Consider the following 24,362-nt stretch of genomic DNA (forward strand, 5'->3'; position numbering starts at 1 on the left):
GATAATCATTGGTGATTTTAGGATGGGCAAAGGAAGCTTAAGTGGTGAGTCCATACAGTATTTTGGGGATAACGTATTTATACAGCATGTCCTTGAGTAGATCAAACTAGAATTGGTATTGTGCAATGAATTAGTTAAATACCTCATTTCTGAAAGTGCCCCTGGGTAACAGTAACCATAACATGATTGTATTTTACGATCAGTTTGAGGGAGAGAAGAATGGACCCAAGACTAGTAATAGAACATAGAATTACAACTGCATTAAAAGATGGCTCGCTATACTGAGGAGTCCGCTTTGTCTTGACTGCTTATTCCTTTCACTCACCAGTTATTACTGCTGTACTTGAATCTTCCAAGACAGACTTGGCCTCCTTCACCCTATCCTGTGTAAATGAGGTCATCCAAAGTTCTGCATGATACCAAGTCCCATTCACCCACCACCTTGTGCTTGCTGGCATACATAGTTCCGCAGTTTACCAATTAATTGATTAACAAATACTTATTTTCATTACTCCTTGGTATGATCATGAAATAATCTGCTTGGTATAACATCATCCTTGTAAACTGTTATTGTATACTAAGTAACTTCTGAATGGTTCAGCCAGATCTGAAGTCATGTGTACTTATGGTCAGATGAACATGTAAGGCCAAGAGTGAAACCCAGTCATTTTTAAATTGTAAAGTAAACTTTATTTATAAAAAAGGTATGAAGAAAAGAATGCTCAAATCAACAATCCCATAACATCATATTACTTCCATTATTCAATATTTGCACATTATCAGTTATCATTCATTTACAACTGTAAAGCAAATAGTCCATGGAATATTAGAACAGATTTCAAGTTTTGCATTTGTATAGCAGTGAAGCCTTAAACTGTGGCCCTTGCTTAAACAGCACGTGCAATGTTTGTTTACTGCTTCAAATGTGTCTCTCAGCACACAGTCCTGGACTTCTGAGTATGCTATTTTGCACCATCCAGTCATGAACAACACAGTCTTTGTGATTCCCTTATCCATTCATCCCTCCCGGTACTTATCCTTGTAAGTGGCTAAAGTGCAACACCAATCCAGTCACCTCCCTCATTCCCATTCAGAGCCCCAATCAGTCCCTCTAGGTGACGCAACACTACACCTGCTGTCTATTGTGTCCAGTGCTTCTGATGTGACCTCCTCTACATTGGTGAAACCCGTCATAAACTGGGGGACCACTTCGTTGAGCACCTCCATCTCTATCTGCCAAAAGCTGAACTTTCCAGTGGCCAAAGATTTTAATTCTGACGTGTCGGTCCATGGTCTCCTCTTGTGCCAAGAGCGGCCCACCCTAAGGATGGAGGAACAACACCTTGTATTCTATCTCAGTAGCTTCCAACCTGATGGCATGAATATCAATTGCTCCTTCCACTAAAAAATAAATACCCTCCCCCTCCCCTCTTCTTTTCCCCACTCAGGCCTCTTAACTTTTCTCCCCTACCTATCATCTCCCCAAGTCCCCTCCTCATTCCTTTTCCCTTTCATCCACTCTCCTCTCCTATCATTTGCCTTCCTCTCCAGCCCTTCATCTTTCCTACCCACCTGGCTTCACCTATCACTTACTTGCTAGCATCCTTCCCCTCCCCTCACCTTTTTATTCTGACACCTTCCCCTTCCTTTCCAGTTCTGAAGAAGGGTCTCAGCCCAAAAAGTCAACTGTTTATACATTTCCACAGATGCTGCCTGACGGTGTGCGTTGCAAAAGACACCATCTTACCTGAAAATATCAGTGAGTTTACAGCATACTAAAGAGTACCTTTCACTGCACTGATGGTTTCACTCACCAGATATTTGCTTCACTGTGCGTGTCCTGGAACAGTCCATTCAGCACACAGCCCAGTTCAGGACAAATCTCCACAAGTATTCCTTAATCTCATACCAGATCTTCTAGTCAAAGACATAGTCACATGGGAGGAGGGCAATGAAAAATATCGAACATTTCACATACTTGTGTAAAGCAAATTCAGTTATGTCAAGAGACTTTGTCTTAGCCTATTGGCTTCAAGGTACCTGTGGCTGGTGGATAAAGCACACCCCCATTCAATTGAAATGGCGCACTGAACTGCATTGTAAAGAAAGTTCAAGAAAAGTTTTTTTTAACTAACTTAAGGCTTTCAACTCCCTTCTAATGTGTTGTTAAGTGATATATTGTTCATCTTTTAAACAACTTTTCTAAAATTTTTGAAAACACTTTTTTAAATATTCTTGTTATCAGAGATACTTAAGAACACTAAAAAAAAGTTATTGATAGCAGCAAGCTGACAAAGGACTATGAAGACTTGGTTGGTGCTTGCAAATCATTTTGCTTCCTGAAACAGCAGTGGCAATAATGCCTGAAGGAGGTTTTAATTTGCAAGCTACCATTAAGCAACAATCATCAGAATATTGCAGAGGGTGAATGTGAGAAACGAGCTGGACTAAGGATGAAAAAACCATTTAATGATTACATAGTGTATTTACAGACTGGTTTGGGCTCATGAAGGATTTGGAATTTTTTTGTTTCTCAATCATCCTCCAGCTCATCTACATTGAGTCCAGTTGTCCAGTTCACTAAATTATCTACTTCTTTGGTCCATAGATCCTCCTCATTTGCACAAGCGTTGGATTGCTCTGCTTTGATGTTCATCGATAGAGCTGGGCGTACTGAAGTTGAAGCCTCTGTAAATAAAGTACCACCATTCATTAATTCATTAAGCATGACCATTGTGAGCCAAATAATCTGACACTCCAAGACTTTTTATTTGATTATCTTCAATTGTGCAGAATAAACTGGGTATTTTATTTTCATGTTCTCTTCTAACTTTTAACCTTTTCTTTAACCAGAAAGATAATTATAGCATCATCATCATCTCAACCAACACTCAGTACAAACTGGGAATTAAACTTCTGGGAGAATGTGTAGTTCAGTATCATGCTTGGCACCATACAATACACTGATTTATTACTGATTTTATTCATGAAATTAAACAACAATCCTCACTCCAAATAATATGTTAAACTTTATGGTAAATGTGAAATCCATTCAGACTGGATTTAGCTATGATGCTGTTGACTGACAAACTATCAGCTACACCTTTTATAAAGAAGACAAGTCATCTAATTAGATAAAGTGATAAAGGATTACTAACCTCCTTGCATAAATCCAGCTATTCATTCATGGACGAAACTTTCAAACAACTCACCAGAGAACCTGTCCATAATGTAGCTCTTCTTCATGCGGTTGATCCGTTCCAATTTCTGATTCATTGTTACTTGAGTCTTCCTTTCTTTACCAAATGTTCCATAGATAATCTCATCAAATCTATGTAAATATGATGAGAGCATTCAGATTGTCAAGATTCTGTTTAAAGTCAGATCAGCCATAATCTTGTTACTCAGACCTGGCTTGAAGGAGTGAGTGGCTTCCTCGGGCTCATAATTAATATCTTATTTTCAGTTAGCCAATATTAATCCCTCAAACACAACAGTAAAATATGTTATTTTACATTTACACCTTGTTACATTACTGTTTACAACACCTGTTTTATTTCAGATTTTCAGCAGGAAATGAAATATTTAACTTTGCCAATATAAGGCGCTGAATGAATTAAAGGGATAGACTTGTTAATACAGCTTGCAGTGTCTGGGTTGGTACTATTCTTGCAAGACTATCATTATGATGCCTAGTATTTCCAGGACATTATAACTATTTTCCATTCATTTCAAGTCAGTCTATAATGAAGATAAAAATGCATGCAGATCTCTGGAAGCACCTACTACATTGCTGTTCCCTGCTCCCTACAGCTGTACTGCAATTTTAACACTACCATCTTAATTTTTTTTCACTTTGGAGAAAATTTGCAGACATGATAGTAAAGTCATGAGAGAAAAATGAGCAAAATCATGCACGTGTAAACCTTATAATTGTACAATTTCTCCATGCAGCTAAATTTGAGGAGGGTACTCCACAGTCCTTATTGATAAGAGTACTGATTTCCATGGTTATTTAAAATTGTATTGTCTAGTTAGCAATTTCTAGGATGGTCCATAGCTCCCTGAAAATGGCCACATAAGGCAGTAAAGAAATTATGTTTGACTTTATTGGTCTGAGCAGTAAGAATAAGAGTAAGGAAATCAAATTTGGGTTCCTTTCTCTAGAGTGGGAGAGCTGACAGAAGTTTATAAAATTATGAGTCATAGACAGTGAGAATCTTCTTCCCAGGGTAGAAATGTCAAGTTCTAAAGGACATGAATATAAGGTGAGAGAGGGAAAATGTCATTACAGGAGAGTAGTAGGTGCTTGGAAAAGGCTGCCAAGGGTAGTGGTGGAAGCAGATATGATAGTTGTACTTAGAGGCTTTTGTATACATAGATACACACGTCTAGGGAATGGAGGGATATGGATCTTGAACAGGCAGAAGAGATTTACTTTAATTTGGCATTGTCTTCAGCAGAGACATTGTGGGGTGAAAGGCCTGTTCCTGTGCTGTACTGTTCTATATTTCTAGGGTCTCGACCACATTTGATCAACGAGCAGTAGGTCATGTGACAGGTTTTTCAGTTAGTACAGCCAAATGACTTTCGATTGATTACAGGTGCTATTTCTGGCATTCCCAACATTTATTGCTAAGGTTTAAAAGGTGTTTTAACTTTTTCAGATATCTCCAAATCCGACACTTTACTGCTCCTTTAATTCCTAACTTTCCTGAAATGCCTGCGAAAAATGCTATGGACCTATTTCTTTCCATTAATCCACTAGGTAAAGGTTTAATTTCAATTATCCGAGATAAACTAGCAGCCTTACGACGGGCCCCTGTGGATAAAATTAAAATGGCCTGGGAGCAGGATTTAAATATCTCCTTATCCAAGGAGAGCTGGGACTCAGTTCTCAAATCGGTTAACTCAACCTCCCTTTGTGCTCGCCATTACCTCTTACAGTTTAAGATTGTTCATAGAGCCCATATGTCTAAATCTAAACTATCTCGATTCTACCCTGGCATTAGTCCGCTCTGTGATAAATGCAAGAGGGGCGTGGCCTCTCTCATCCATATGTACTGGTTCTGTCCTAGCTTGGAGAAATTCTGGAAAAATGTCTTCACTACATTATCGGGTATTCTGAATCAGCACCTAGAACCTAACCCCTTAATTGCTCTGTTTGGTTTTTGGGGCGAGACAGATTTATGTCTGGGTCCGACCAAATGCCGAATACTATCCTTTGCCTCTCTCCTGGTGAGACGCTTGATCCTCCTTAGATGGAGAGATGTTGCCCCGCCCACTCATGCACAATGGCTTAACGACATTATGGCCTGCTTGGACCTCGAAAAAATTCATTATTCAGTTCTTAATTCGGATCTAAAGTTCCATAAGGTCTGGGGACGTTTTATCGAGTACTTTCATAACCTTCCTCTTGACTAGGGTTTTTTTTCTTTTTTTTTCTTCTTTTCGGTCCCTTGCTTTCAGCTCCCTTTTTTTTCTGGTAGTAGGCATTATTATCCTCTGTTGCTAAGTGTATTCACAGTCTGGGAGTTTGACTGTCCGGACTTATACTCTTTATACTGTGTGGTGGTTGGTCTGGCGTTGTTGTTGTTTTTTTCTTGTGTTGTGGGGCTTGGGGAGGACACTAAGCTCACTTGTCTTTAATTTAGGTGCTTTTTTGTTAAATTCTCTTCCTTTGTAGCATATTGTTATTGTATGCTTAATCTTGCACTGTATTAATGCTCCTCATTGGGATTTGGGGTTTTTAATTTTGTAAAATGTTTTGAAAAACTAATTAAAATTTTTTTTTTAAAAAAAAGGTGGTTTAAACCTCAAAATTTGTGATAGGGTGGTTCTATCATCTTGGGAATGGAGTTCTGGTATTTTGACCCAGCACCATTGGCAATACACTTCTAAGTCAGGCTGGTTTGCGATTTAGAGGGAGCCTAGCAACTGGTGGCATTGCACCTGATGCTCTTGTCTGTTGGGTAGGAGAGTTCACTGGCTTAGGAACTGCTGCTGAAGAAACCTTGATGAATTAATGCAGTGCATTCTGTGGACGATACACACTGCAACCTCAATGTTTAGAGTATGAATTGATTTTTTTTTTGGAGATACATATAAACTGGCAAATGAAGTATATTCCAGTGTACTCCTGTTCTGGTTTTGAAATGACTTTGAAGAGGAAGGAGGTGAGTCACTTGCCACAAAATTACTAGCCTCTAACCTGCTCATATTCCTTCTGTAACTATTCATGTTTCTGGTCATTGTTAAATGGAAACTAGCAGAAGCTCCTATAATCTGTACCTTTAATGTGAAGGTTATATTGAAGAAATATTGCTCACACTAAAGGGAAGTATGGGAACACTCAGCAGGTATGGAGAGTACAACTTACTGTTTGCAATGAAACATTTACACTAATTTAATTTCTGAATGGAGGAGGGAGAGGAAGAAAGCTGAGGAAGGATCAAAAGCCAAATCTGTTGCCAGATTTGTGCAAGTAGGTTTGTACTGTTGGTGAAGTATTTTGTAGCAAAGTGGGAAAAAAAGATGGACAGTAGGAGTGTGAAGCCTTGTGGCAAATTTTCTTGATTAGGCATCAGCAGAAGTTCCTGGTGGCCAACCATTTCAACAACTATCCCCATTCCTGTTCTGTCATGTCAGTCCATATGCCCCATGGTGAAGCCAAATTAGAAGAGCAACACCTCAAATTCTTATTAGGTAGCCTCCAAATTGATGGCATGAACACTGAGTCCTCCAGCTTCCCACAATTTATCCCCTCCCCTTTCCTCTTCTTCATTCTGGCCTCTTAACTCTTCTACTCATCTGCCTATCGCCTCCCACTGGTGCCCTCCTCCTTCCCTTACTCCCATGATCCAATCTCCTTTCCTATCAGATTCCTTCTTCTCCAGCCCTTTGTCTTTTCCACTTATCACCTCCCAGCCTTTTACTTCACCCACCCCCTCCCACCTGGCTTTGCCTATCACCTTCTAGCATGTCCTCCTCCCCTCCCCCTAGCTTCTTATCCTTGCTTCTTCCCCCTTCATTTCCAGTCCTATTGAAGGCTCTTGACCCAAAATGTTAACTGTTTATTCACTTTCATAGATGTTGCTAGATCTGCTGAGTTCTGCCAGCATCTGTGCTTATTGCTCTGGATTTCCAGCATCTGCAGGATCTCTTGAGTTTAGTTCTTTTGTCCTTCATGGTTAATATTATCTTCTACCTTTGTTGCTTTTTCTTCCAATGCAGTTTATCATTTCTAGTTCCATCCTAAATCTACCCTTTCATTTGATCTTCCATTCTGTTACTGGTATTCTCAGAGATTCCATTAGTCTCAAAAATATGCAGAAAGCCTCAGTAATCCCAAAATGTTTAGTGAGATATTATTTCTGGGGCTCCTGTCAGAGCTATGGCTGTATGGAGATTTTCAGCAGAAATTTCCATTGTATAATGAAAGTTTTCATGAACTTTATAAAATAGCACCTGGGAAATACAGGATCTATAATTCATGCCTGTTTTCCTATCTGATGACTCCATCTAAATGAAGCAATGGAGTTAAGAAAAAGAACTGATTACACAACACCAAGCTTGTGTTTTAAGTGTGTGAAGAATACAAGGTGGAAAAAATGAAGAAGTAAAAGCTGGAAATGAATGTACTAAAGTATGAAATTGAGATATTTTAATTTCAAAATCGTGAGTTTCTGGGTAGAAGGAAGAAAACACAGTTTTGTGTATTTAATTCTTGGGAAACAACACAAAAACTGATCATAATTGAAAGTATCCAGAAAAGAAACACATAAGATATTATGAAAGAAATTGGAGGCTACAAAGAACAGACTACTACCAAATGCCAGATAAAAATAGCTTTTCTTTTACCTTGACTAGAAAAGTGAATGAGGGAAGAAAGTATTGGGCACCCAGAAAGAAATTTTACTTATTGCATTTGTGATTTGGGAAATCAGTTTGGTCAGAAAAAGAAAATCTGAGATTGTTACCATCAAAAGATGAAGGTTTCGGTTTTGATTTAGTAAAAAATTAGGAGATTCAGATTTCTTCAGAGATTGTAATAGATATTGCCATACTTGCAGAAGAAACTACAAAACAAGCAGGAGCTCAGCTGTACTGAACAATGTGCTTTTTTTTTACTTTACATTGAAGAAAAGACAATGAGATTAGGGATAAATAATATTTAAAAAATACCATAAGACATGCCAGTAGAATTAGTCCATTTGGCCCATCAAGTCTGCTCCGCCATTCTGGCATGGCTGATTTATTATTCCTCTGAACACCACTCTCCTACCTTCTTTCTACCTGTATCCTTTGACACCCTTACTAATCAAGAACCTAGCAATACCTACCTTAAATATACCAAATGATTTGGTCTCTACAGCTGTCAGTGGCAATTTATCACCCTCTAGCTGAAGAAAATCCTCATCTATGTTCTAAAAGAATATTCTTCTATTCTGAGGCTGTGCCCTCTGATCCTAGACCCCTCCACTTTAGAAAAAAATCCTCTTCACTTCCAGTCTTATCTAGGTGTTCTATATTCTATAGGTTTCTTGGGATTCCCCATCATTCTTCTAAACTCTGTGAGTATAGGCACAGAGCCATCAAGCGCTCTCCATACAGTAACCCTTTCATTCCTGGGATCATTCATGTGAACCTCCTCTGGACCATCTCCAATGCCAGAACATCCTTTCTTAGACAAGGGGCCCAGAGCTGCTCACAGTGTTGTTGTCTAACCAACGCATTACATTGAGGCAGTGCCATTTAAATGCAGTGGCAGAGCTAAGAGAGTGCTGCCTCACAGCTCTACTGATCCAAGCTATATCCCGACCTCCACTGTTGTCTGTGTAAAATTTGCATGTCTCCCCATGATCATACAGATTTCCTCCAGGTGTTCCAGTTTTCTCCCTCATCCAAAAATATCTCACTTGGTTGGTTAACTAACAACTGTAAATTGCCACTAGTGTGTCATTGACCCAGAATTGATGCGATGTGGGAAGCATAAAATATGAACAGTGTAAATGGCTTTTTCATGATCAACATGGATTTGATGGGCCAAAGGGCCTGATTCCATGCAGAGACACTGTTGTCATTGCTTTCCTATTTCTATTATTCTTGAAGTAAATGAGGTATGAAAGTTGTAGCTGAAAGAAATTTGAAGAAAATATTCAAGTACCTTGATTACAAACAAGAGAAAATCTGCAGATCCTGGAATTCCAAGCAACACACACAAAATGCTGGAGGAACTCAGCAGGCCAGGCAGTATCTGTGCAAAAGAATACCGTTGACGTTTCGGGCTGAAACCCTTCAGCAACAGTCCAGCGTTGTAAGTACTTTCATTGTTGAGTTTGCGATACAGTACTTACTATATATGCAGACAAAACTCGAAGGCAGATCATGTGATCTGAGTGCAGGGTCATCAGTAAAGAAACCTCAGAATCCCTTAGTTCCCCCTCCAACACAGATAAAATGACATCATATAACGAGGGAAAAGCATTTTTAATTTTTTTTGCTTTGATGTAGTGAATAGTCAGCTGAGAGTACCAATGGGTAGGATATGAATTTTCATTAGCATCACCAATATTGGACCTTCTGGATGTCACACAAGGGGTGTACAGCTCTTGGAGGAGTTTACTCCAAAGCACTAAGAGGGAAGGTGGTGTTAAATTAAAGAGATATAACACAACAACATGCTTTTCTTTTTCATTAGGGTCCACTTTGAGGCTTCTGTTCCACTGAGCAACAGGACTGCAGCTCAGGCATTCCAACTGCATCATGAGCAGACTTCTAATTTGCATCTTTCTTAGGCCACTTATAAGACAAATAGACCATCATAGCACAGGCTCTAAGCACTTTTGATCTTTCCAGCTTTCACCATCACATATTCAAGATACTGATTGGGAGACAGTCTTCAGACCAGAGTTCTGCAAATGGAAACATTAAATCACATATTCCCACCTTAAATTCTATAATACTAATAACCTATGTAGCCTCCTATAAAAGTGTACCTGTACATTTAAGTGCTAGGTTATTGAAGTCAGATGAATACGCACTCTTTATTCTGTGCTTCAATTTCTTTTTGTAATTCCTCTTCTCCACAATATATCACTTGAAGATTAAGGCAGGGCCTGGGCACTGTCAAAGTTCAAAGTAAGTTTATTATCAAAGTACATATATGTCACCACATACAACCCTGAGATTTATTTCCTTGCGGGCACACACAGCAAATTCAAGAAACACAATACAGTAGAATCAACTGCACCCAACAAGATAGACAGACTACCAAAGTGCAAATATGAAAGAGAAAAAAAAAGTAATAAATATCAAGAACATGAGACGAAGAGTCCTTCAAACTGAGTCCATAGGTTGTGGAAACAGTTCATTGATGGGGTGAGTGAAATTATTCCCTCTGGTTCAAGAGCCTAATGAATAAGGTGTAATAACTGTTACTGAATCTGGTGGGATGGATCTTGAGGCTCCTGTGGTTTCTTCCTCAGCAGTGAGGAAGGTGGTGAGAATCCTTGATAATGGATGCTGTTTTCTTGTGACAGCGCTCCATGTAGATGTGCTCAATAGTAGGAAGGGCTTTACCCATGATGGACTGGGCCATATCCACTACTTTTTGTAGGATTTCCATTCAAGGTGTTTGTCAAAATTTTAATGTCATGATAAATCTTTGTAAACTTCTAAGGAAGCAGAGATGGTGCCATGCTTTCTTCGTAATTGCCCTTACATACTGGGCCCAGAACAGATCCTCTGAAATTATAACACTCAAGGATTTTAAAGTTGCTGACCCTATCCACCTCTGATCCCTCACTGAGCACCGGCTCATGGACTTCTGGTTTCCGCATCTGAAGTTAATAATCAGTTCTTTGGTCTTGTTGACATTGAGTGAAAAGTTGTTGTTCTGGCATCACTCAGCCAGGTTTTCAATCTCCCTCACATGTGCTGATTCATCATTATCTTTGATTTGGCCTACGACAGTGGTGTCGTCACAAAACTTAAAATGGCTTCGGAGCTGTGCTTTGCCTCACAGTCTTAAGTATAAAGCGAGTGGAACACGGGGCTAAGCACACAGCCTTATACTGATGGAGATTGTGGAGGAGATGTTAGAACATAGAAATCTATAGCACATTACAGGCCCAACAGCCCAAAACATTGTGCTGACCCTGTAACCTACTCTAGAAACTGCCTAGAATTTCCCTACTGCATAGCTCTCTATTTTTCTAAGCTCCATGTACCTATCTACCAGTCTCTTAAAAGACCCTATTGTATCCGCCTCTACCAGCATCACTGGCAGTGCATTCCACGCACCCACCACTCTCTGTGTAAAAAACTTACCTCTGACATCCCCCTTGTACCTACTTCCAAGCACCTTAAAACTATGCCCGGCTCCAAAGGTAGTCATAGCCTAAGGGTGGTAGTGGGGATGAACTCCCACTGCTAAATAAATGCTTTTCATGGCGTGTGTCTCAAACAGCCTCTGGCAACCAAGTCCAACTCCTGGCCTTCACGTGTGGCATAGTTCTTATGCCCAACAGAGCTGTTCTCACTGACAGGAGAAGGGGCAAAGGCGGGCCACTGGCACCTTAAAACCAGTTGGTCCAGACAGATGGGGCTCGTTAACCACGGATGGTAGCTCAGAGAGGGAAAACTCCAATTTCAAACCTCCGCTGCCTTGTAGCTATACCCGCTCACAGGAAAGGCTTTGGGAGTAAACCCCGAGGAAAAATCTAGAGTCAGAGTCCTGAAGGCGGCTGACTGCTGTACCCAGCACCGGCACGGCAACTCCTGCAATGCTGCTGGCACCAAACTGTATCGACTTTCATCGTTCCTTTGGACCTGTCATCAGCATGGAGAGAGGGGTCCCACTGTATGGGCAACAGATGGATCTCCATATCAACTCTCTCCTGGCTTGCACCCTGGAGAGGCCACTCCCCAATGACCTGGGTGCAGTACCCATGGTTGACCACAACTGATGGAGGCCACACACAAAACTATGTCCCCTTGTGTTAGCCATTACATGCCTCGGAAAAAGCCTCATGGCTCTTGAACTCAATCCCATAGTTGATGAAGGCCAACACACCATACCCCTTCTTAAGAACACTGTCAACCTGCAAGCAGCTTTGAGTGTCCAAGATCTCGCTGATCCTCCACACTGCAAAGAGTGTTGTCATTAATATTATATTCTGCCTTCTAATTGGACCTACCAAAATGAACCACTTCACACTTATCTGGGTTGAACTCCATCTGCCACTTCTTAGCCCAGTTCTGCATTCTATTGATGTCCCGCTGTAACCTCTGACAACCCTCCTGACTATCCACAATACCCCCAACTTTTGTGTCATCAGCAAATGTACTAACCCAGCTATCTACTTCCTCATCCAGGCCATTTATAAAAATCACAAAGGGTTGGGGGGTCCCAGAACAGATCCCTGGGGAACACCACTAGTCACTGTCCTCCATACAGAATACGAACCATCTACAACCACCTTTTGCCTTCTGTGATCAAACCAATTCTGGATCTACAAGGCAAGGTCTCCTCGGATCCCATGCCTCATTACTTCTGAATGAGCCTTGTATGGGGAACCTAATCAAATACCTTACTGAAATCCATATACACTACATCTATTGCTCTACCTTCATCAATGTGTTTTGTTACATCCTCAAAGAATTCAATCAGGCTCGTAAGGCATGACCTGCCTTTGACAAAGCCATGTTGACTCTTCAAATGCTCATAAATCCTGCCTCTCAGGATCTTCTCCAACAACTTGCCACCACTGCAGTAAGACTCACTGGTCTAAAATTTCCTGGGTTATCTGTACTCCCCTTCTTGAACAAGGGAACAATGTTTGCAACCTTCCAATCCTCTGGTACTTCTCCCATCCCTATTGATGATGCAAAGGTCATCACCAGAGGCTCAGCAATCTCCTCCCTTGCTTCACACAGTAGCTGAGTATATCTAAGACTCAGAGGCGACCACAGTGCTATTGGTTTGGCTGCTGCTGCCTTGCCCAGATAGACCATCCCCTCAGTAGTATCCAAAGGGTTATACCAGTTGCTTAGGGGAATGGCCCTAGGGGTACTCTGCACTGACTTCCTTCTCCCTTTACCTCTCTCAGTGTTCACCCATCTACTCCCTGAATTCTGCACTCTGGGCTTAACCACCTGCTCAAAAGTCGTATCTTAAAGTCGCTCTGCCTCCCGGATGATCTTAACTTCATCAAACTCCAGCTCCAGCTCCTTAATGTGGTCTTTCATGAGCTGGAATTGGCTGCACTTCCCACAGGTGTAGTCATCAGGGAGATCATCAGGCTCCATGAATTCCTACATCCTACAGGAGAAGCATTCCACTGTCATATATGCCATCCTACCTGCACTGTACAATGGGCAACCAAGATCAAATCTTCTACCCTGTATCTTTGGCCTCAGCCTCTTCCTTTCGAAGCTTCTTGAGTCAAAGCCTGAGGCTCCTACTCTCACCGCTGGCCTACTCCTGACAATGGCTGCCCCACTTGCTCCTTCTATACTTTTTTTAAAAAATTGCAGTTCCCTGCTCCTGATGCTAATTGGACCTCTGGAATGTCCGAACACCCGCGAGGCTCTCCTTTTATACAAGCTTCAGTGACCTGCGAGTAACCTCTTTGAAATGCTCTGCTCCCAGTGCTGAATGGACCTCTGGAAGGTCCAAACACCCGTGAAGCTCGCCTTTTCTACAAGCTTCACTGACCTGAAAGTAACTTCTTCGAAGTGCTCTGCACCCGACGCTGATTGAACTTCTGGAATGTTGTTGCCAATCTGAACTGATTAGGATCCACAAGTGAGGAAACTGAGGATCTAGTTGCACAGAGGTATTGAGGCCAAGATATTGAAGCTTAATGATTAGTTTTGAGGGGATGATAGTGTCGAATGCTGAGATGTAGTTGATAAAGAGTATCTTGATGTAGGTATCTTTGCTGTCCAGATGTTCCAGGATTAAGTGAAGAGCTAATGAAATTCCATCTGCTGTGGACCCATTGTGCCAGTAGGCAAACTGGAGTGGTTCCAAGTTGCTTCTCAGGCAGTAGTCGAGATGTTTCATCACCAACCTCCCAAAGCACGTCAGCGCAGTGGATGTAAGTGCTACTAGATGATAATCATTGAGGCAGGTTACCATGTTCTTCTTATGGCATTGGTATAATTGAAACCTGCTTGAAACAGGTGGCTACCTCAGGCTGCCAAAGCAAGAGGTTAAAAGATATTGGTGAACACTCCTGCTAGTTGAGTATAACTCTGTTCTCAATATATACAGATTAAACTAAAATAAATCACAGGTAATACGCTGCATTTTATTTCTTTGACAGGCACATCGTGTAAATTTCACATTGACCAACAAATTTATTTGTTGCCAAATCTACCAGGATGCTTCACAATATAATACATACAGTATGATTGACAGAAGTATGACCTTAGGGATATATTGAGTTCCCCAGAACACAATTAGTGTGATAATCAGCATTTGTAAGTAACTTCAATTAGGGGAATTATGGCCAACATACTGCAGCAATTCCATGTCCTTTCCAAGCATCTATTTTGCTACAAGTTCTCAGAGCATTTGCTGCCAATATGCAAGATTCTCAAGTGCAGCAAGGTGGCATGTATGGCCTGTCAAAGAGATTTTGTTTGTAAAAATAGTTAAAGATCAGCAAGGGAGGTATGATTTAGTCTAAACTAGGTTCAGGTAGATTTGCCCTCACAGCTTCCCATCCTCCAATATGTGAGTGACTGATCCAAATAGCTTCCAGGCAAAAATTTATTCCCAACACTAACAGCCTAGCTCTTTTGCTTTAAGTACTCCTGCATTGTAACTCCTGCAATGACTCTAACTGGCCTAAACTATTCCCAGATACCCATTCCTTTAATGGTGCTACTTATACAGATTTCCATCCATTTGAAGCCCATTCTTGTATCTCACCTTGTTCACATTAGTTTTCACCTTACCTTGTTCTCTGGTCTTTCAAAGAGGTAAGAATAGAATCTGAGCATATTAATGAAACAGCAATAGTTCAGAAGACAATGTAGAAGGCAGACCAAAAAAAATGTGAAAAAACAGATTTTTAAGTCAGATAGAATTGAAATACAACAAAAGTCTAACAGAAAAGAAAGAGCTCTGAAGCAGAAATTACAAGTAAAAACAAACAGATAGTTAAAGTGACGATACACTGATTCTATTTTATATCCAATAAATGCATGCACTACATTTCAATTTTTCAGTAAGGCAGCTTTTACCCCATCTGCTGAGGTATTGGTCCCAGTGCTTAATGCAGACAACTTATCTTTAAAATTCTTGGCAAAGTGTCTAAACCATGCACTAATGTTAGTCACCATGAACATTTACAGTAATTATGTAACATCTGTTAAAGCATCCCTTCTGAAAATTAATAATCTACCGATGGGAAATGTATTGGCAATACTTTTCAATAACTTTAAACAAGATCATTCTTGTTAAGCCTGGTGGACCAGGAGCATTCCTCACACCAGCATGGTATTGCAATCACCCTTCACTTTTCAAGATAATTCTGGCACTATTTTCAGAACTTATTCAGGCTTAAATTCACAATATGTATTGAAATTATCTAGAGATTTGATTTGAATGTCCAAAAGCTCATTACAGATTTGATATTTATTGCAGCAAAGTCTAATTTCAAGTGACCACCAAAGAAGTATAAAGGAAAGATAGTAACTCATTTAACCACTCAGCACCAATAACATGGTTAACAAAATATGTGGGTGGAAGGGTGGATCATAAGGAATATATCACTGTACTTGAATCTTTGCAGCTTTCATTTGATTTTGATGTGGCAATTTCAGTCCATGTCTTGTGATATTCATCGAAAGCAATCATTTTAATTCTGCAATGAGACACAATAATTAATGCCTTTGTCAGAGTTTACTTACTTTAACTTATGTTAAAATGATACACATTTTGCAAAATATAATTGATGAGTGAGGAAAGTGTAAATAGTTATTTTATTAATAACTGGCCAAAGGTGACTAATGATTATAAAACTTCCCCTATTATAAAACCAAAAGTAAATTCAAAACAATCAACTGAAAGCTAGGAATGAAATATTAACAGGACATGGAAAATAGATAGATAGATAGATACTTTATTCATCCCCATGGGGAAATTCAACATTTTTTCCAATGTCCCATACACTTGTTGTAGCAAAACTAATTTCATACAATACTTAACTCAGTAAAAATATGATATGCCTCTAAATCACTCTCTCAAAAAGCATTAATAATAGCTTTTTAAAAGTTCTTAAGTAGTTTACTTAATTACATTAAATACAATCAACCCCGGCACTTTAACATATCTTACTCCTGGCGGTTGAATTGTAAAGCCTAATGGCATTGGGGTAATAGAGGTGGGGGTAAGTAATTTTGCCCCTTTAGTCTGTTCCACTCTTCAATTATTGTTGATCCATTATCTCAGTCACATTCCCACACTCTCCCCAAATCCCTTTTTTCTGTCTGGAAGTTCATCTACCTCCTTCTTAAATATATTCAGTAATTTGGCCTTCACAACTTTCTGTGGTGAACATTCCACAGATTCACAACTCTCTGAGTGGTGAAATTTTTTCTCATCTCATTCCAACACATTACACCCCATATTTATTTATATATTTATTGATACAGCACGATAGGCCCTTTGACCCTTCAAGCCATGCTGCCCAGCAATCCTACAATTTAATCCAAGCCTGATCACGGGGCAATTTACAATGACCAATTAACCAACCGGTATGTCTTTGGACTGTGGCAGAAAACCGCAGAACCTGGAGTACACTCACACGGTCCTGGGGAGAATGTACAAATGCCTTACAGGCAACGGTTTCAAATGAACCTGGGTCGTCTGTACTGTAAAGTGTTGTGCTAACCTCTATGCTACTGTGCTGCCTGATCCTGTGAACTTAGTTTTAGATCTCCATAACAAGAAAAAGTTCTCCCTCCATCCATTCTATTAAGCTCTATCAGAATTTTATATGTTTTATTGAAATCAATCAATCTTCTAAAGTCAAGAGAATATAGGCCCAGTTTACCTAATTTCTTTTTGCATGACAGACTCACTATCCCAGGAATCAATCTGGTGAAATTTTGTTATATTCCCTCAATGGTAATTAAATCCCTTTAGAGGTAAGGAGACTAAAATGCACATAGTTCAGGTTTGATCCCACCAAGACCCTGTATTGTTGTTTTATGATATCCTTATACTCAAAACCTCTTGTAAAAAGGCAGCATACAACTTACTGTATGTACCTTAAGTGCTGCACCTGCATGATTGCATTCAGTGTGTGACACCCAGATCCCTTTGTTGATCAACAATTTGTTTTTCTGCATTCTTTATTTACAATCACCAGAAGCAGTCCAACAATCTATCCTTTATGCAAGACCCTGAACACCAAGTCAAAGTCTTCAATGGATACAATTAGAGATATTTCTTGGAAGATTTTTGAGGAAGAAAAAGTGGTTACAAAAATACTTCAGTGCGTATGTAAGAAACAAAAAAAAAGGTCAATTGTATACAGTCAGAGGAATTGAGAATGTACTGAGGAATCCAGAACAGTTCTGAGGGTGTGATGCACCATCAATAACTCACTCTGAGACGTAAGAAGCGAGGTATCGGCTTTTATTGACTGGAAGAATGAACAACACTACATCCTGGGGAATGAGGCTGGGCAACAGGCCTCAGTCGCCTTTATACAGGGGTCTGTGGGAGGAGCCACAGGAGCAGTCAGCAGGGGTCTGTGGGAGGAGCCACAGAAGCAGTCAGCAGGGGTCAGTGGGAGGAGCCACAGGAGCAGTCCAGACAGGTATATGTAGTTCACCACATTCACCCCCCCCCCCCTTTGTTTTAAAAGAGTCCCCAGGTGGCGAAGTTTCTTACAAGTGTATTTACAGGTTAAGTCTATCAGGTGGTCGAATCTTTCGCTGCGATCTACATAGCTCCGGCTGCAATTGCACAGGTGCCGGAGGTGGTGATTGCACCGGAGACGGAGATTGTGCTGGTTCTGGCCCAACTGGAGGTGTCAGGGATCCCTCACGTGTGTGCAAGGCCCCCGGAATAGACGCGTACAAGATGCCCGGTACATGAGCGTCGTGAGGAGTCTGGGTGGGGCACGGTGTGCGCGGTGTCACCTCGGGTACAGGGTTCATAGTTACCGTGGAGTGTACGGGGTAGTGGTCTGCTGCTCCGGCGGGCGCCAGGTCGCGGACAGAGACCGTGTCCTCCCGCCCATCAGGCAAGACCACGTAGGCATACTGGGGGTTAGCATGCAGAAGGTGAACCCTCTCGACCAGCGGGGAGTATTTATTACTCCTCACATGTTTATGTAGCAGCACTGGCCCCGGGGACGTCAGCCAAACTGGTAGGGTGGTCCCAGTGACAGACTTCCTGGGAAAAGAGAATAGGCGTTCGTGAGGGGTGGCATTGGTGGACGTACACAACAGGGAGCAGATAGAGTGGAGTGCCTCAGGGAGGACCTCCTGCCATCGGGAGACCGGCAACCCTTTTGACTTAAGGGCTAAAAGTGTGGCCTTCCACACTGTGGCATTCTCCCTCTCCACCTGTCCATTCCCCCGGGGATTATAACTCGTGGTTCGACTAGTAGCAATGCCCCTAGCTAGCAGGAACCAGCACAACTCGTCACTCATAAAGGAGGACCCTCTATCACTGTGGATAAAGCAGGGGTATCCGAACAGAGTGAAGAGCTGGCGCAGGGCTTTTATGACGGACGTGGTAGTAGTGTCGGGGCAGGGAATGGCAAAGGGGAATCGCGAGTACTCGTCAATAATACTGAGAAAATAGACATTGCGGTCGGTGGAGGGAAGGGGGCCCTTAAAGTCAACACTCAGTCGCTCAAAAGGGCGGGTGGCCTTGACAAGCTGCGCAGTGTCAGGACGGTAGAAGTGCGGTTTGCACTCAGCGCAGATCTGGCAGTCTCTGGTCATCGTCCTGATGTCCTCCAGGGAGTACGGCAGGTTCTGGGTTTTAACGAAATGGTAAAATCGGGTGACTCCCGGATGGCAAAGATGTGCATGAAGGGCATACAGCTGGTCGAGCTGTGCGCTAGCACACGTTCCCCGGGATAGGGCATCAGAGGGTTCATTGAGTCTGCCAGGCCGGTACAGGATATCATAATTGTAGGTGGAGAGTTCTATTCTCCACCGCAAAATTTTATCATTTTTGATTTTGCCCCGCTGTTGGTTGCTGAACATGAACGCAACCGAGCGCTGGTCGGTCAGCAAGGTGAACCTTTTGCCGGCGAGATAGTGCCTCCAGTGCCTAATAGCTTCCACTATGGCCTGGGCTTCTTTCTCCACCGCGGAGTGCCGAAGTTCAGAGCCTTGAAGGGTACGAGAAAAAAATGCCACTGGTCTGCCTTCCTGATTGAGGGTAGCGGCAAGCGCGAAATCGGAGGCGTCACTCTCTACTTGGAAGGGAATGGTCTCGTCCACCGCATGCATCGTTGCTTTGGCAATGTCCCCTTTAATGCAGCTGAAGGCCGCGCAGGCTTCAGCAGAGAGGGGAAAAGTGGTAGACTTGACCAGGGGGCGGGCCTTGTCTGCGTAATGGGGGACCCATTGGGCGTAATAGGAAAAAAACCCAGGCACCGCCGGAGGGCTTTGAGAGTGGTGGGAAGAGGGAGTTCTAACAGGGGGCGCATACGGTTGGGATCAGGGCCAATGACCCCGTTCTCCACGACATACCCAAGGATAGCGAGTCGGGTGGTTCTGAACACACACTTGTCCCTGTTATAAGTAAGGTTCAAAGCTTCGGCCACTTGGAAAAATCGTTGGAGGTTGGCGTCATGATCCGACCAGTCGCGACCACAAATGGTGATGTTATCTAGATAGGGAAATGTGGCCTTCAGTTTGTACCGGCCCACCATCCGGTCCATCTCCCTCTGGAAGACTGAGACACCATTGGTGACACCAAATGGGACGCGCAGGAAGTGATAGAGCCTGCCACCCGCCTCGAAGGCGGTGTAGGGGGCGGTCCTCTGGGCGGATGGGGAGTTGGTGATAAGCGGATTTCAGATCTATCGTCGAGTACACCTTGTACTGAGCTATCTGGTTGACCATATCCGCGCTGCGGGGTAGGGGGTACGCGTCAAGCTGCGTGAACCTATTGATGGTCTGACTATAGTCCACAACCATCCTATTTTTCTGCCCAGTCCGAACAACAACCACCTGGGACCACCAAGGGCTTGTGCTTGGCTCAATGATCCCCTCCCCGAGCAGCCACTGCACCTCTGACTGAATGAAGGCCCTGTCCCCTGCGCTGTACCTCCTGCTTTTAGTTGTCACAGGTTTACAGTCGGGGGTCAGGTTGGTGAACAGCGATGGGGGAGGGATCTTGAGGGTGGAGAGGCTGCAAGTAGTGTCAGTAGCACACCTATCGGCATGGTGCTGGGCCGGATGTGTGGTTCGGTGTATATGGTGAAGTCCCACCAAACTGAGGATTCCTGACAGTGAGTGGTGGGAGGGGCCCGTCATATGCCATAGTCACACTTTCGAGATGGCTCTGGAAGTCCAGGCCCAATAGCACAGGTGCGCACAGTCGAGGCATGACCAGGAGCGCAAAGTTCCGATATTCTGTGCCCTGCACCACCAATGTCGCTACACAACCCACCCGGATGTCTGTGGAATGCGACCCAGAAGCCAAGGTGATCCTCTGACTTACCAGCCGTGTCACGAGTCCACAGCGTTGCACTGTGGCCGGGTCAATAAAACTCTCAGTGCTGCCTGTGTCAAACAGGCAGCTAGTCCTGTGTCCCTCCACCAGGATATCCATCATCGACCTTGCGAGCTGGTGTGGCGCGCTTTGGTCAAGGGTTACGGTGGCCAGAGTTGAGCCGTCCTGGTGCCCGGTAAACTCCGGCGAGTCGGGGGCGGGGCATGGTGATGCCAGCAAAGATGGCTGCTCACATCCGGGCATGCAAGATGGCGGCCCCCAGGTCTCACACGGGTAGGTAGGGGCGGCGCATGGTGACGCCGGCAAAGATGGTTGTTCACATCCGGGCATGCAAGATGGCGGCCCCCAGGTCTCAGACGCATCGCTGCTCGACCCCACGTGTGGTTTAGACTTACAGGCTCTGGCAAAATGGCCCTTTTTCCCACAGCTGGAGCAGGTAGCTTCTCGATCTGGGCAATTGTTTCGGGAATGTTTCAGGAGCCCACAAAAGTAACAAAGTTTTCTGTCTGACGAGTTCGGGGAGTTCGTGGAACCGCGACTGGCAGCGGCGTTGGCGAATTCGCTCGCAGGAACTGGTGGCGGTGGGGCCGGAGACGTCCACGGACCCGGCGGGGAATCGTGCGGCTGGACAGCATCAGCATAGAGCAGAGCAGCCTCCAGCGTATCAGCCGTCTCGATCGCTGAGCGTAAGGTCAGATCAGCTTTTTCCAGCAGCCGCTGGTGCACATACACTGACCTGATTCCGGTCACAAAGGCATCTCGGACCAAGAGTTCCGCATGCTGTTCCGCTGTGAGTGTTTTGCAGTCACAAGTCCGCACGAGTGCCTGTAGAGCTCGGAGAAATTCAGCGGTCGACTCCGTAGGTCGCTGTTTGCGCGTGGCCAAGCGATGTCTGGCATAGACGGCGTTCACCGGCCGCAGGTACTGTCTTTTGAAGGCGTCAAGCGCCCCTTCATAGGTCGAGAGGTCCCTGATGAATGAATAAACTTTTGGGGCGACTCTCGAGAGGAGAATTCTGTGCCTAACAGCAGGGTCAGTTGCACAAACCTCCTCCAAGTATGATTGGAAGCATGCAAGCCAGAGTTCAAAGGCAAGAGCTGCTTCAGGGTCTTGGGGGTCCAAATCCAACCGTTCCGGACGTAAAGCGGTTTCCATGCTTTAACTTCCAGTCAATAAAATTGATGCACCATCAATAACTCACTCTGAGACGTAACAAGCGAGGTATCGGCTTTTATTGACTGGAAGAATGAAAAACACTACATCCTGGGGAATGAGGCTGGGCAACAGGCCTCAGTCGCCTTTATACAGGGGTCTGTGGGAGGAGCCACAGGAGCAGTCAGCGGGGGTCTGTGGGAGGAGCCACAGGAGCAGTCAGCAGGGGTCTGTGGGAGGAACCACAGGAGCAGTCCAGACAGGTATATGTAGTTCACCACAGGGTGAAATCTAAATTTTCTATTTTTACAACTGCTATATAGAAGATTGTGAATAGCAGTAAGTATGCAGAACTTTGCAAGAAGAGAAATGGTTCCAGAAGAAAGGAAAACTTCGACAGAACCCAACTCCTTGATCATCCCTACTTGCATAGATTGAACTTCAGGATCTGCATATCTTAGTTCCACATTGCGCTGTTCTTTGCCCGCGTGATCAGAGAAGCTGTAATTTTATTTTTTTAAAGCACCACAGGAAAATATGATTGCATTGTGACCATTCAGGAGTAAGCTAAGTCCTGTAACAGTATAACTTGGGATGTAGAAAAGTTGGTTCTGCATGCTTATGCCACGAAAATAAAAACAGACTGGCAGATCCTTCACCGAAAAGAAAGCAATGCTTTGAATCTTTATCCCCACAGCCTTTCTCTTCTCTGTATCTCTCCCACAACTCTTTCATCTGCCTCTGGTTTGCTACTTTGACCACTTTAAGATCGGTCATAAATTCTTGTTTTAATTAGATAATGGGTAGATTTGATTAGTGTGTATTTTGATTTTTAAAATGTTTCTTCACTGTTTCCGTGATCTGGCTGACATTGGTGAAGTAATAGTAAAATTAAAAAAGTGAAAATTGTATAATTTTGAATTCCAACAAAACCATGACTGGCCTCCCAATCAATACCAGCAGAATTTGCTTCCCTGACCATTAATATTAATGTCTTGTGCATATTGTGTTTAAAAGCTTGCACACACTGAAAGTCTCAGTCTCTCCCCTCTCACCCTAAACCTGTCTTCTAGTTCTTCATTCTCCACCTCTGGGGAAAAGACTGTGCACATTCACCCGATGCCCTCAGCTTAGATAGGAGTCTTGGTCAGCATGGACAAATAATAGGCTTTTCAATTTTAATTTCATCTCTGCAAGATCACTCCTCATTCTATTCTCCAACCTACATAACCTATCTCCATAACTCAGTCCTTCAGGTCCCAGCAACATCCTTGTAAATCTCCTCTACCTTATTTTTGTCTTAATAGCATTTTTCCTATAGCTTGGAGACCAAATCTGAACACAATATTCCAAATGTGGCGTCACCAACATCATGTTGAGCACACACATACCTTCCTCTAATAGCTAATCACACACATAAAATGATAATTTTTCTGTAAGTTTCCCTTTGATTTCCTTTGTATCACAAGTAACCTGATGCAACAAATTAGATGGAAGAGAAGAATGCAGCAAGAAATTGAAGGTCTGCTAATGCTCAGCATTGACTGAAATCTGAGATATTTAAGGAAAGCCTATTGATCATTATTTATTTCAAACACATGGAAGCAATTTCCAGTGCTTTACTGAAGATGAGATCACATGTTAAGATAAGATTATGCTGGTCACCCAGGTGTTTCATTCTTAGAATACTACTGAAGGATTGACACTGAAATCAAAGAAAATTTAAATAAATACCATACATATTTATAAATAAATAAATGGTGGTCATGTGTAAATGATGAAAAAGTCATTTCTTTATACTTTTCTGAAGTGAAGCAGCTGAATATTTGATTAACAATGTGCTGGATTTTCCAGTATAATTAACAGCATAATTAAAGCAGTCAAACAGCAACTTCCAAACACCATAGAAGTACTGTGTAATGTACCCAAATTCTAAAGATGGGTTGTCTAAAATATCCCCCATTTCTGGAAATTACACTATGATATCCGAAGGAAAGTTTTTGATGATTAATGAATATATATCTTTTAGCAAGAGATAAAGGAAAGTTATAAATCAACAGAACAGAAAGTCTTAAGGAGAGAAAATAAGACAATCAAATGTCCACTGAATTTACTGGCTCCAGTGTCATAAAAATTCTTCTATTTGATTGAAATCATGTTGTTGAAGACCTACTTTCAGGACTCAGAAATGATACTTCATGGATGTTTAACCAATGGTTACACTTCATTATCATGGAATGGATTGCATCAATCCATGGAAGCCATTGGGTTCAAGTTATCCACAATTATCTGGAAGAAATATTTTTGATGTACTATATTGCTGCTAATATCAATTAATTATTCATACATCTATGGCATATTGCCAAATTAGTCCAGTCATTTACGTCTGGCCTGTTGAAGACCATCAGGTTTTCATTAATGGTTGAATTGCCAAAATTCAGTAAATGTCTTTCTAATGATCTTGGGTATTCTCAAAGCAAAC

The 24,362-nt window shown here is 42.5% G+C and overlaps 1 protein-coding gene across 1 annotated transcript in view; it reads right to left on the bottom strand.

Annotated features, from left to right (window-relative positions):
• Positions 1-722: 722 nt before the first annotated feature.
• Positions 723-24,362, bottom strand: part of LOC140737062 (ubiquitin-conjugating enzyme E2 U-like) — a 73,358-nt gene continuing 49,718 nt past the window's right edge. Inside the window, exons 8-11 of the mRNA XM_073063199.1 lie at positions 15,796-15,881; positions 10,044-10,125; positions 3,213-3,331; positions 723-2,688 (exon numbers count right to left, since the gene is read on the bottom strand). Coding sequence (XP_072919300.1) covers positions 2,534-2,688; positions 3,213-3,331; positions 10,044-10,125; positions 15,796-15,881 — 442 coding nt within the window. The 3' untranslated portion in view covers positions 723-2,533. The remainder of the gene's footprint in view (positions 2,689-3,212; positions 3,332-10,043; positions 10,126-15,795; positions 15,882-24,362) is intronic.

The sequence above is a fragment of the Hemitrygon akajei genome, chromosome 12, assembly GCF_048418815.1.
Source record: "Hemitrygon akajei chromosome 12, sHemAka1.3, whole genome shotgun sequence".
Taxonomy (NCBI): Eukaryota; Metazoa; Chordata; class Chondrichthyes; order Myliobatiformes; family Dasyatidae; genus Hemitrygon; species Hemitrygon akajei.